This window comes from Vulpes vulpes, chromosome X (genome assembly GCF_048418805.1).
Source record: "Vulpes vulpes isolate BD-2025 chromosome X, VulVul3, whole genome shotgun sequence".
Classification (NCBI taxonomy): domain Eukaryota; kingdom Metazoa; phylum Chordata; class Mammalia; order Carnivora; family Canidae; genus Vulpes; species Vulpes vulpes.
The window spans coordinates 67,653,025-67,667,323 of NC_132796.1; the positions used below are offsets into that span (position 1 = coordinate 67,653,025).

General features: G+C 33.0%; 1 protein-coding gene across 6 annotated transcripts in view; it reads left to right on the plus strand.

The window, feature by feature from the left end:
- Positions 1 to 14,299, plus strand: part of DIAPH2 (diaphanous related formin 2) — a 1,085,411-nt gene that overhangs the window by 858,379 nt on the left and 212,733 nt on the right. For all 6 annotated transcript variants that reach the window (XM_072744409.1, XM_072744404.1, XM_072744407.1 and 3 more), the window contains one exon: positions 8,279 to 8,414. In XM_072744409.1, the coding sequence (XP_072600510.1) occupies positions 8,279 to 8,414 (136 nt within the window). The remainder of the gene's footprint in view (positions 1 to 8,278; positions 8,415 to 14,299) is intronic.

Sequence of the window (14,299 nt, forward strand, 5' to 3'; positions counted from 1 at the left end):
CTTCCTTGAGAATGATGTTTAAGTACTCATAACTAAGTGTTTTAAAATATTTAGTGAGGCTTGACAAAATTTTATTAATCACAGTCAATTATTTAAGGGATTTTTTAAACCTGAGTTTAAATTTACTCCTGTTGCTTTTATTCTTTTAATTATTTTGGGCTTGGTTTGTAGGAATTAGAATGAAAAGAATACATTCCATCCCTCAAAGGAGTTTTCTCCTCATTAGTTTATAGTTAAAGTCTCAAAATTTCTTCTCTTTCACTCTAATAAAACTAAAGATTATTGATACGAAACCATAGTTAAGATTTCCCTTTCTCTTTTAAAAATGTTTTCTTGGGGTGCCTGAGTGGCTTGGTTGGTTGAAGTCCTGCTTTCTGCTGGGGTCATGGTCCCCAGGTCCTGGGATTGAGCCCCACGTGGGGCTTCCCACTCAGTGGGGAGTCTGCTTCTCCCTCTGCCTCTGCCCCTCCTCTCACTCTTGTGTGCGCACACATGCTCTCTCTCTCTCTCTCTGAAATAAAATCTGTATTTTTTAGTTTTTTAAAGATTTTATTTATTTATTCATGAGAGACACAGAGAGGCAGAGACAGGCAGAAGGAGAAGCAGGCTCCCCACAGGAGCTGATGGGAAACTCGATCCCAGGACTCCAGAATCATGCCCTGAGCCAAAGGCAGATGCTCAACCACTGAGCCAACCAGGTGCCCAATAAATAAAATCTCTAAAAAAGATAAAATAGGATAAACTTTTTTCTTAAGGAGAGAGTGTTTCTTATCTCTAATTTCCTAAAGCCAGAGCCAAAGAGTAAAAACTCCAAGAGGAATAGGATCGTCTTTTCAACATGTCAGGCCTCTTCATGAAGACAGAAATGGTGGTATCAGGACTAAAATCTTACTTCATAGTCTGTGTTACTTGAAAAATGCATGCCTTTGTAGATGCTTCATTTATTTTCATTAACTAAGCCACAGAAATCATTTTCCTCTTTTGTTTTTGCCTCTTTAGGATTACACAAGCTATTTCAAACTCTAAAGTCATTTTGTTGTTAAATCTATACCTGAAACATTTAAGATGTAAACTGATGGGCCATTATTTGATGTGTTTCATCATTTACTAGATCTACATTCATGTTGTTTTAGTAGTGCCAGTTGCAAGTCCCCATTTTGTATGGTAATTTAACCTATTCATATATGCCAAATTTCTCCATTAGTAATTCTTCAATAATAATCATCGACTTATTTTCTTCTCCCAATTGTGTCAGTATAGATTTTTTATATAAACTTTTTCAATTTTACTCTATTTTCAAGAAACAAAGAGGAAACAAATACTTGGAGAATGCTACAGAAATAGCATGATTCAAGTCCATGAGCCATATAATGCATATTAGTAATCTGTGTCAATATTTCTTTTCTCAAATATGGTTTAAATTTGGGCTATTTTTTATGTTATTATAATCATTCTGTTTTCATTGATGATTTTAGTCCATGAGAGGATGCTTATAAAAAATCAAAAGTGTAGCAAAAGATTGCTAGATTTACCAAATGAAAATACTGGATGCTCAGTTAAATATGAATTTCATATAAACCATAAATAATTTTTAATATCAATATGTCACAAATATTATGATTTTTTTAGTATAAATATATGCCACTCAGTACCCAATGCCCACTTGGATATTGTGTGGGACATTATATGCGGTTGATTTGATATTAAAATAAAAATTTAACTGAACATCTTATATTTTTTTTTGAACATCTTATATTTTATCTGGCAAATCTGCTTGGAAGGCGTCATGGTAGCATAAGTGATAAGTGGTTTTCCTACTTAAGTAGCTTTGTAGCCTTGAGCATCTCACTTAAACTATCTCAGCCTAAGTGTTATCACCTGCAAAATAAGAACATGTAATAGTTGCTTTGCATATTTTCTATAAACATTCAAAATTATTTACTTAAAACATCTGGCACATAATAAATTTCCATTATGTGCTATTATCAGAAAAAGAAAAACTACAAATGCAAGTTGCCATTTTTTTCAACTTTATAATAAATACAGCACTCAGCAGCTAAACAACCCTTTAGGTTGATAATAGAAGGGTCCACCCAGATGTTGGTAACTGTTTACAGATCAGAGATTTGACCAGTAATAAAATATACATAAGCATTGACCTTCCTTTTCTCCCCTATTATATACCTCCTATGTTACTTACCAAAAGATCATACAACTTGTTATGTCAGAGCCAGAATATATGTTGCCTTTTCCCCTTTTGTTACTAAGTTGTAATTTTATTTAAATCCTGCTTTTTTTCAAATATCTTTTTATTTTTTTATTTTTTTACAGTCTTTTTTCAAATATCTTTTTAAATTTTTCTTTTTATTGAGATATGATTTACATATAAATTTACATATAAAGTTTATAAAGTTACATATATAGTTTACCATTTCGCAATATACAATTTAGCGTTTTTAGTATATTCACAAGGTTGTTCAACCATCCCCACTATTTAATTCCAGTACATTTTCATCACCCCCCTAAAAGAATCCCCATACTCACCAAGAGGTACTCCCCATTCTCCCCAAACCCATCCCTTGACAATCACTAATCTACTTTCTGTCTCTATGGATTTGCCTATTCTGGACATTACATATAAATGAAATCTTGCCATATGTATATTTTGTGTCTGATTTCTTTCATGTAGCAGAATATTTTAAGGTTCATCCATGTGGCAACATATATCAATACTTCATTCTTTTTATGGTTGAATACTTTCCATTATATGGATATATACCAAATTTTGTTTACCCATTTATATAAATGTTGGACATTTGAGTTGTTTCTCCTTATTGGCTATTAGGAGTAATGCTGCTATGGACATTCTTCTGCAACCTTTTGTATGAACCTGTGTTTCTTTTCTCTTGGTTATATATCTAAGAGTAGAATTGCTGGGTCATATGTAACTGTATGTTTAGCATTTTGAAGAACAGCAAGACTACTTTCCAAAATGCCTCACCATTTTACATTCACACCAGGAATGCAAAGAGTTCCAATTTATCCACATCCTCACTTGTTATTTTTTGGGTTGTCTTCTTTTTCTTTTTTTTTTAATTGTAGCAGTCCTAGAGGGCATGAAGTGGTACCTCATTGTAGTTTTGATTTGCAGTTCACTAAGGATTAACAATGTCTAATATCTTTTCATGTTTTATCTGAGATATGTATATGCAAATATATAATATATATATAAATTGATATATTGATATATGGAAGACCTTTTATATATCCTTATCAGTTATATGATTAACAAATATTTTCTCCCATTTTGTGGGTTATTTCTTCACTTTCTTGACAGGGTCCTTTGATGGATAAAAAGTTTTTAGTTAGATGAGGTCTTATTAATATTTTTTTTTGATTGCTTGTACTTTTGATCCACATTGTCTTTTCCTCCTTGAAGAATAAAACAAACATTAAACCAGGAGTAAAGAGATATGACTTCTATTCCCAAATATGAAATTACATAAATGTGTGACCTTAAGCCATTAGTTAAATTCATTTGAAACTCCATTTCCACATGTTTGGAAAGAAGTTGGGTTCACAAGTAGTTTATAATTTTTCATGAATAAATTATTTCTGTGAAACCCCCAGGTTAGTATTTTTCCACCTGCCTTATATTTCGCAATAGCCAGAGACATATTTGGTTGTCACAACCAGAAAAGAGTGCTACTGGCATCTAGTGAGTAGAGGTCAGGGGTGCTGCTAAATCTTACAATGCACGAGATGGCTCCCATAGCAAAAAATGACACCAGCCAAAAATGACACCAGTACTGAGGTTGAGAAACACTGCTCTAAAATTATGATTCTCTAACTCCAGTTTATCTTTAAGTGGTAATGTTTGATTTTGCCTATAGGAGCCAGATTGATTTGTGCTCTTAGCTTTATATTAGAGGTACTAGCCTGATGGGGGCAGAAGAAAGGGGGAATCTTGCAATTCAGGAGATTTTTTGGCAATGTTTTTGGGAGTTTTTAAAATTTTCGTGTTATTTATTTTGAAGAAAACAATTTTCAATATAGATACCTCTAGGAAAAGCCTTGTAGATGGTTTCTTGTTATTTAGTCTTTTTCTTTAGAGTTTCTGGAACAAAGTTTTTGTAAAATAGTTGTTTTATACCATCATGTATGTCTAATCAAGAATCATAGGGAAAAAAAATCCAAATAACTTGATAGAAGGAACTTGCTCTTGATAGGTCTTTGTATTACTCACTTCTCTGAATTAAAAAAAGTTAATATTATTATACTAGTTAGTCAGTTTATTTCCATTTTCTCCCATACCACCTACTGAAATATACTTATTCATTTGAGTTACACAAATAATTTAATTAAAATACATCAGACAATAGCTTCAAATATGTCTCAGTATTTCTAAAGATCTTGACATGTAATAAGCTATTAAACTTTCAGGTATTTTCTTCCTGTGATGACATAGCTGATTGTTTCATGCCCTTCACCAGTAGATGTATTTGTTACTTCCACTATCCCAACCACCACCATCATCATGGACCTACTGTTCTAAGCACTTTATGAGTATACCTCATTTTTCCTCACAAAAATCCTATGAGGAAGTTTTTCTTATTCCCATCTTGCAGATAAGGGAAAGATGTATAATGAAGTGGTAAAGTACTTGCTAAGCCTTATTTTCTTATTTAACTTGTGAATCAAAACTACTTAATATTTCAACAATGGAAAAAGTATGTTTACTGTTAAATCTGTAAACATTCATGTCCCTAATTTTCTGCCACCCTAGATAATAGCAATTACAGCCTGAGTTACTTTCTAACAACCAACACCACAGAAATATAAGCAATTATAAGAGAATATTATGAAAAACTATATGCCAAACCAGTTGGACAGACTGGAAGAAATGGATAAATTCCTAGAAACATAAACCACCACCCTGAAATAGGAAGAAATAGAAAATTTGAACAGACTGATAACCAGCAAAGAAACTGAATCAGCAATTAAGAAACTCCTAACAAACAAAAGTTCAAGGCCAGTTGGCTTCACAGGCAAATTCTGCCAAACATTTAAAGAAAAATTAATACCTGTTCTTCTCAAACTATTCCCAAAAAAATGGAAAAGGAAGGAAAACTTCCAAATTCATTCTATGAAGCCAGCATTACCCTGATACCAAAACCAAATGAAGACTTGACTAAAAAAGAGAAATACAGGCCTATATCCCACATACAAAAACATGGATATGGAAATTCTCAATAAAATACTAGCAAACCAAATCTAACAATGCATTAAAAAAATCATTCCCCACTACCAGGTGGGATTTATTCCTGGGTTACAAGGGTGGTTGAATATTCTCAAATCAATCAATGTGATACATATTAATAAAAAATAGGATAAGAACTATATGATCCTTTCAATAGATGCGAAGAAAGCATTGGACAAAGTACAACATCCATTCATGATAAAAACCCTCACAAAAACGTTTAGAGGGAACATACCTCAACATAATAAAGGTCATATATGGAAAACCCATAGCTAACATCATCTTCAATGGGGAAAAACAGAGCTTTTCCTGTATGGTCAGGAACAAAACAGGGATGTCCACCCATATCATTGTTATTTAATATAGTACTGGAAGTCCTAGCTTCAGCAATCAGACAACAACAACAAAAAGACATCCAAAATGGCAAGAAAGAAGTCAAAATTCCTCTATTTGAAGAGACCGTAATACTCTATATAGAAAACCCAAAAGACTCCACCAAAAATTGCTAGAACCAATAAACTAATTCAGTAAAGTCACAGGATACGAAATCAACATGCAGAAATCTGTTGCATTTCTATACACCAATAATGAAGCAATGGAAAGAGAAATTAAGGAATTGATCCCATTTATAATTGCACCAAAAACAGTAAGACACCTAGGAATAAACCTAACCAAAGGGATGGAAGACTTGTACTCTGAAAATTATCAAACACTGATGAAAAAAATTGAAGATGACAAAAAGAAATGGAAAATATTCCACACTGATGGGTTGGAAGAACAAGTATTCTTAAAATGTCTATACTACCCAAAGAAATCTTCACATTTAATGTAATTCCTGTCAAAATACCACCAACATGTTTCACAGAGCTGAACAATCATAAAATTTGTATAGAAGCACAAAAGACTAAATAGCCAAAGCAACTCTGAAGAAGAAAAGCAAAGCTGGAAGCATTACAATTCTGGACTTCAAGTTATATTACAAAGCTGTAGTCTTTAAGACAATATGGTACTGTCATAAAACAGACATATAGATCAATGGAACAGAATAAAAAACCCAGAAATGAACCCATAGTTACATGGTCAATTAATCTTCATCAAAGCAGAGAAGGATATCTAACAGGAAAAGGACAGTCTATTCAACAAATGGTGTTGGAGAAAACTGAACAGCTACTTGCAAAACAATGAAACTAGACCACTTTCTTACATCATACACAAAATAAATTTAAAATGGATGAAAGACTTAAATGTGAGGGATCCCTGGGTGGCTCAGCAGTTTAGCTCCTGCCTTTGGCCTAGGGCATGATCTTGGAGTCCTGGGATCAAGTCCCACATTGGACTCCTGCATGGGGCCTGCTTCTCACTCTGCCTGTGTCTCTGCCTCTCTCTCTCTCTCTCTCTCTCTCTCTCTCTCTCTCTCTCTCCCGCGCTCGCTCTCTCATGAATAAATACATAAAATCTTTAAAAAAAAAGACTTAAATGTGAGACAGGAATCCATCAAAATCTTAGAGGAGAACACAGGTAGTAAGCTCTTTGACACCAGCTTTGGCTATTTCTCTCTAGATATGTCTCCTGAGGCAAGGGAAACAAAAGCAAAAATGAACTATTGGGACTCATCAAGATAAAAAGCTTCTGTACAATGAAGAAAACAACCCACAAAACTAAAAGACAACTATTGGAATGAGAGAAGATATTTGCAAATGACTTATCTAATAAAGGGCTAGTATCCAAAATATAAAAAGAATTTATAAAACTCAATACCCCAAAGCTGAATGATCCAGTTAAAAATGAGAAGACATAAATAGACATTTTTCCAAAGAAAACATTCAGATGGCTAACAGACATATGAAAAGATGCTCAACATCACTCATGGTCAGGGAAATACAAATCAAAACTACAATGAGAAATCACCTCACACCTGTCAGAATGGCTAAAATCAACAATACATGAAACAACAGGTGTTGGTGAGAATGTGGAGAAGGTGAAATCCTCTTGCATTGTTGGTAGGAATGCAAACTGCTTTGGCCACTATGGAAAACAGTATGGTGGTTTCTCAGAAAGTTAAAAATACAACTACCCTATGATCCAGTAGTTGTACCCTACTAGATATTTACTCAAAGAATAAAAAGATACTAATTCAAAGAGATACATGCCCTATGTTTATGGCAGCATTATCTATAATAGTCAAATTATGGAAACATCTTGTATCCCTCATTGATGAATGGATAAAGAAGAGATGATTATATATAATCATTATATATAATATTATTTTTATTTGTGTATTTAAAATATATATGCATATTATATTATTTTTATTTATATGTAAAACATATATAAATAAAAATTTTATATGTGTAAAATATAAATTTATTTATATATATATACATATATACATACACACACAATGGAACATTAGCCATCAAAAAGAATGAAATCTTATTATTTACAATAATATGGTTGGAATTAGGGAATATTATGTTAAGTAAAATAAGTCAGTCAAGAAAAAGACAAATACCATATGATTTCATTTACATGCGGAATTTAAGAAACAAAACAAATGAACAAAGGGAGGGAAAAGAGTGAGGCAAACCAGGAGATAGATTCTTAACTATAGAGCACAAACTGAGGGTTGCTGGAGGGAAGGTGAGAGGGGAGAATGGGTGATATAGGTGATGGGGATTAAGGAGTGCACTTGCTGTAATGAGCACAAGGTATTGTATGGAAGTGTTGAATCATTATTATATAGTATGCCTTAAATTAATATGCTACATGTTAACTGACTGGAATTTAAATAAAAGTGTAACAAACAAAACCTGAGTTATTTTTAATTATTTTTCAAGAAGATCTGTCCTAGAATTATTTGTTTCTCTTAAAAGTATATACATGGACCTTGAATCTGCTATAATATTTTACCATCTCTGAGCACCCACATGCATGCGTATGTACATACAATTTTAAAATTTCACAGCTTCTACAATATATGCATAATAGAAGGATTTGTGTTTGATTTTATATATACAGGAAGCTGTGAAAGAAAACAACAAGAGAAAAGAAATGGAAGAGAAGACTAGGAGGGCAAAGCTTGCAAAAGAGAAAGCTGAACAAGAAAAGTTAGAACGCCAGAAGAAAAAGAAACAACTCATTGATATAAACAAAGGTATGAAGTAATTTCAATTTTTTAAGGATATATAAAGTACAAAATAATTTTACTTCATTGATTTTGGATTACCAAGTAAATAATTGTGTTCTCGATAGAAAATCCACAATATTATTAATTATTTGTGTCATTTTTCTCTCATGATATTATCTATATTTCTTATCACCCTACACTGAGCACTCAAGATTTTTGAGAGACAATACAAGGTAATAAGTTGTGGAAATGGTCTCTTTCCCTTCATTTATTTTATCAAATTATATCATATTATGTTCCTGATGATGCACTGGTGAGGAAAGAAGAGGATGAGATGAAAAGAAAAAAACTGGTATGGGGAGATGAGTCCCATGTCTCTAATTTAATTTTGTTGACACATGTCTGTTGACAATGTAGTAATAACAGTTTTCCTTGGGGCCTTGGACATTTCAAGTCATAATAGATATTGACATCACTATTATAAGATGAAAAAAAATAGGGAAACATCTTATTCAACTGTGACCCTAAAAACAAAGATACTGTATGTCCAGATAGTATAAAGTAAGTTGTTTTCTTAGTTAGCAAGAATGATTGTATATTAAAGATGGGGGTTTGGTTTTCTTTTCTTTTCTTTTTAAAAAGGACAGGGTAAATAAAGTGATTGGCACCAGTAGTTGCACTCTGGAAATTTTAGAAAAATTAAGAAAAGGAATAGTCTTTGCCACTGGGAGTTAGAGAATTTAAAAACAAAGCAAAATCTGAATAAGATACAAGAGAACATGATTTATATGGGTCACCTATTTCTTAATATAATGACAATAAAAATTATTAGTACTGTGTAATGTTGACCATGTGCCAATTACTGTTCTTTCACATATTTTAAGTCAATTAATCTTCATAACATGAGGAGTAGATACTGTTATTACCTCATATAGTTGAGGAAACTGAGGTTCATAGAAATTAAGGAATTTGCCCAAAATCACACAAATAGGAAGTGTAACAGCAAGATTAGAGTCCAAGTATTCTGACGATAAAATCTTTGCACTTATAAATGGCATTGTTAAATAAAAATAACTAACAGCAATTACTAACATGTAGCACTTACTGTGTACCAGGAACTGTTGTAGGAGTTTTACATATATGAACACATTTAATTCTCATAAAACCCTTTTAGGAAAGGGCTACTATCTCATTTTAAGATGAGGAAACTGAGGCACAGAGAAGTTAAATAACTTTCTCAAGTTCACGAAGACAATAAGAGGTAGAATGTAGGCAGTCTGTGGCCAGATTTAATTGTTAATTATTTTGATTATAACTATTAATTATAATAGTTAACCATTATCAATTATTCTGCAGTAATTTTTTAATGATTAATTTTCTTAAATGATATGTATATCATTAAGTTTCTAATTTATACCTTTAAAGTGTATAAAAATTTTTAAGAATTCATTATAGTTTATCTTTTCTACCCAGGAAATAAAGATAACATCATTTTAAAAGAAGAAAAAGAGATTAACAACAAAGGTTAAAAAGAGTAGCATCAACATAATTAAGCCAACAGACTTCATAATTAGGATCAAACCAATTGTTCCTGACTAAAGATACTCAATTAAGAAAAGCACTAGAGTACAGCATGGCAATGGGTATTTGTAGGAAGTTCTCACTTAAAAGGTGATGGAGTCAGTAGAAGAGTACTAAAAGTTACTCCCTTTTTTGCACGGACAAGTAGTGATATAAGAGTATGGAAGAAGTGGGGGACAGATTGTGCATTCTCCTTGCTATGCTGAGGGCTTTATGCTGAAAGCTATGGGAAGCCCATCAGTGTTTATAAATGGGAAAGTGATGTGCTCACATAGATTTCTTAGTGACATCATTTTGACAGAAGCATAGAGGATAGGAAAGAGAAGGGCCTGTAACAACAGAAGTTATAAAATTATTATCGTATTCCTGAAAAGAGATGATGGTGGTTCGAATTAACACAGTGGTAGGGAAGTTAGAGAAGTTACAATAAGAGGTATATATGAGTTCTAAATGACGTGGATATATAGAGACAAATTTACTTAAAGGAATCGGCTCCTATGATTATAGAAGCTGGCAAACCCAAAACCTGCAGAGTAGGGTATCAGGATGGACCCAGGGAAGAGCTGGTGTTGTAGTTCAAGTATGAATGAACTTGGCTTGTAGAATTCCTTCTTACTCAGGGGAGGTCAGTCTTTTGATATATTCATGCCTTCAACTGATTGGATGAGGCCCACCCTCATTATGGAGAACAATCTGCTTTACTCAAAATCCACTGGTTTATGTATTAATCTCATCCAAAAACACCCTCACAAAAACATCCAGAATAACTTTTGAATAAGTATCTAGGCACTGTGGCCCAACCAAGTTGACACATAAAATTAACCATTTCCAGAGGAGTATTAAATGGTAGAACTGAATGACCCTGATGATTGTTTCGCTGTGGGAATTGAGGAAAGGAGGCATTATGAGAGGTGATACCCTTCACAAAGACAAACAATTAAGGAATAGAGCAGATTTCATCAGGAAGGTTATAATGATTAGTGTTATTTTGAACGTTTCATTTTCAGACCTTTTGGAAAGTTGGGAAATGTCTAAGTAGCCATTGTATATCATATGCATTTGAAACTCAGGAAGGAGATTTGGACTAGACAGACAGACTTGAGAATCATAGGTTTTTGATGATTAAATTTAGGGTATATTAGTTTGCTAAGGCTTCTGTAACAAAGTACCAAAAACTTGGTAGCTTAGAACAATATAAATTTATTGTTTCACTGTTCTAGAGAACAGAATTCTGAAATCAATGTGTAGGAAGGGCCACGGTCTTCCTGAAGATGCTAGGGAGAGATTTGTTCTACCCTCTATCCTAGCTTCTGATAGTTCCTTGGTTTGTAGCAACATAACTTCAATCTTCACATGCCATTCTCCCTGTGTACATGTCTGTCTCTTCACATGATGTTCTTTTTATTAGGACACCAGTCATATTGGATCAGGAGTCCAACCTACTACAGTATGACCTCACCCTAATTAATTAGATAATTCAACCCATAACATATGAGTTCAAATGAGATCACTAAGGTAAAGTATATACATCAGAGGTTCTGAAAGTATTTGGTCTCAGAGCCCACTTATATTTTTAAAAAATTATTGTGGATCCCAAATACCTTTTGCTTATTTGCATAATATATACTGATGTTTACCATGCTAGAATTAAAACAGACATAATAAATAAAATTATAGAAATCATTTTAATTTTTTATTTACTAGTTCAATTAAAATAACAAAGCAAACCTATTACATGCTAAATAACATCTTTTTATAAAAAGTAGCTTTACATTCTAACCTCCTGGCCCCAAAAATAAATTAATAAGAAGAGAAAATTTAGTGATTGTAAATCTCTTCCAAATCTGGCTTAATAAAAGACAGCTTGATTCTCATACCTGCTTTTACATTCAATTAAGTGCAATAGCATTTGTTATGTAGCTTCTGGAGAACACTATAAACTCATGAAGGAATTGCGAGAGAAAAAGGCAAAAAAAGTGTCACTATTCTTATGAGTATAGCATTTACCTTGCATATCTGAAGTGATCTCAGAGGCCCCTACAAGTTCCTAGACCACACTTTGAAAATCTCTGGGGTGAATAATGAAAAGAGCAAACAATCAAGACAGAGTCTATTGAGTTTTGTGGCAAGAACATAATCTTGCCCCCCAATGCTTTGCACCCTTCCCTTTCCCAAAGGACTTATCAATATTTCACTATTTCCCTAAAAATATACCTGAAATAAAAAAAAAGAAGGGAAGAAAGGACCTATTTTGATTATGTCTCTAGTATATATTTTCATTTCCCAAGATTTGGTCAGTTACCTTTTCAAATATCATTAAAGCCACAGTATGAAGAAAAAAAAGCCATAGTATGAAGATCCAAATGAGTTTTTATGGAAATACTTAGTTGAGTGATGTGAATATGAAAGACACTTTAAAATAGGTTTATCTTATGTTCATTGTTACCGTATCTCTATTTAGAGATCAAAGAGTAAACTTTACCATTAGATTCTTGATTTTTGGCCCATATGTTGCAAATACTTTATCATTATTACTATTACTGTAGTATTATTTTACACTTAAAAATATATGTGTATCAGTACTTATAAATATGTTTCAAAAAGAGATTCTTCCATTGGAATTGTGTAGCCTTAAGAAGATGTGAGGAAGAATAACACAGTTGGGTAGTTGAGGGTCAAGATGGAACTCAGTGTCGGTTTCTCAGAGGGTGTCTTATAAAAGATGCTATTGTTAACTGAGAGGAAATCAATTGCAGACACTTTGAGGGCCTTGGGGAAGCATGACCAGGCTACATAAAATATGAATCCATGGGTGACATGAGAATGAGGTGCAATCAGAAAGTGACTTAGAGAACTTTATATGTGTCTAATTAGAATAGTGTTATCCACTCTCCAGTAAAGGAATTATATTCATCCTTTCCACTGAGAGGTGATGTCGAACATTTGACTGCCATTGTAGGATATGTATTATATAGACCATAAAGGTATTTCGTGCATGTGTGATTGAAGATACATACCATTACAACCAGAGGACCCTACCTATAACAATAGTAGTTAAGTAAAGAGTCCCTTGGGTAAAGAAAGTCACTTGAAAATTTCTAGCAACTTTAAAAATACATATACTCTTTCTGTATAGTTTCTGTTTCATACCAACTTAGCAAAATTGCAAACCCCTCCCTTTTAGAAAATATCTTGTGATCCCATATAGCTAATAAGTAACAATAGTAAGATATATTTATCTGACATGCAAAATTATATGTATTCATCAAAAAGAAATATTTTAGAAATTATTCAGGAGAATAAAAGGATAAAGCAAACATGAAAGATTATTTATGTTATCTAAATGTATTCAGCTGAACTCAGAATTAAGTGAATATATCACAGAAAACAAGCAGCCAGAGAATTACATCTTTCATGTCAAATCCATTAAAAAATACCATGTTTTAAGCCTCCATTTTGAGAGAAGTAGAGATCAGAAGGCAAAAGCCATGATAAGAATCAGTACTTTTTTAATTGTAAAGGAGAAAAAAGGCATGGTTATATGTTAAAGAGTCATTTTGTAAACATAAAATTAAAATGAAAAAGTTCTTGAAGTCTGAGAATTTAAAAGAGCTAGAAGATCAGTTCTAGATCCGCCACCTTCTAGATTTATGACCTTGTTCTTTTCCTTCATCTCTTCATGCCTCAATTACCTCATCTATAAAGGTAAGATAATGACACTTTTACCTCCTCTCATTAAAATTAAATGAGGTAATTAAGCACAGGGCCTAGAACGTACTTGTCATTGCTGCTGCTGAGAGTCATTTTGTGTTCATTGCAGAATCTGACAAAAATTCAAGATATAGTCCCCATCCTTAAGATTTTTGTCAGAGAATTTTACAATTTTGTTGGAGAAATGTGTAACAGAGGAAAATATGTTTTCCCACTCCCCATCTGAGGTTATTTGGCTGGGGCCCTGTAAATTAGACTGACTAAAAATAGATTAACCAAAGAAAAATAGATTTATTAAAGTAGGGTACAATTAATGTGGCATATGTGTGAGAGCACTCAGTGATATGGTACTCAAAGGACTGGTTAAAACTTGGGCTTATAACAAAAATAGACACATAGATCAATGGAACAGAATAGAGAACCCAGAAGTGGACCCTGAAATGTATGGTCATCTAATATTCGATAAAGGAGGAAAGACTATCCATTGGAAGAAAGACAGTCTCTTCAATAAATGGTGTTGGGAAAATTGGACATCTACATGCAGAAGAATGAAACTGGACCACTCTCTTTCACCATACACAAAGATAAACTCAAAATGGATGAGAGATCTAAATGTGAGA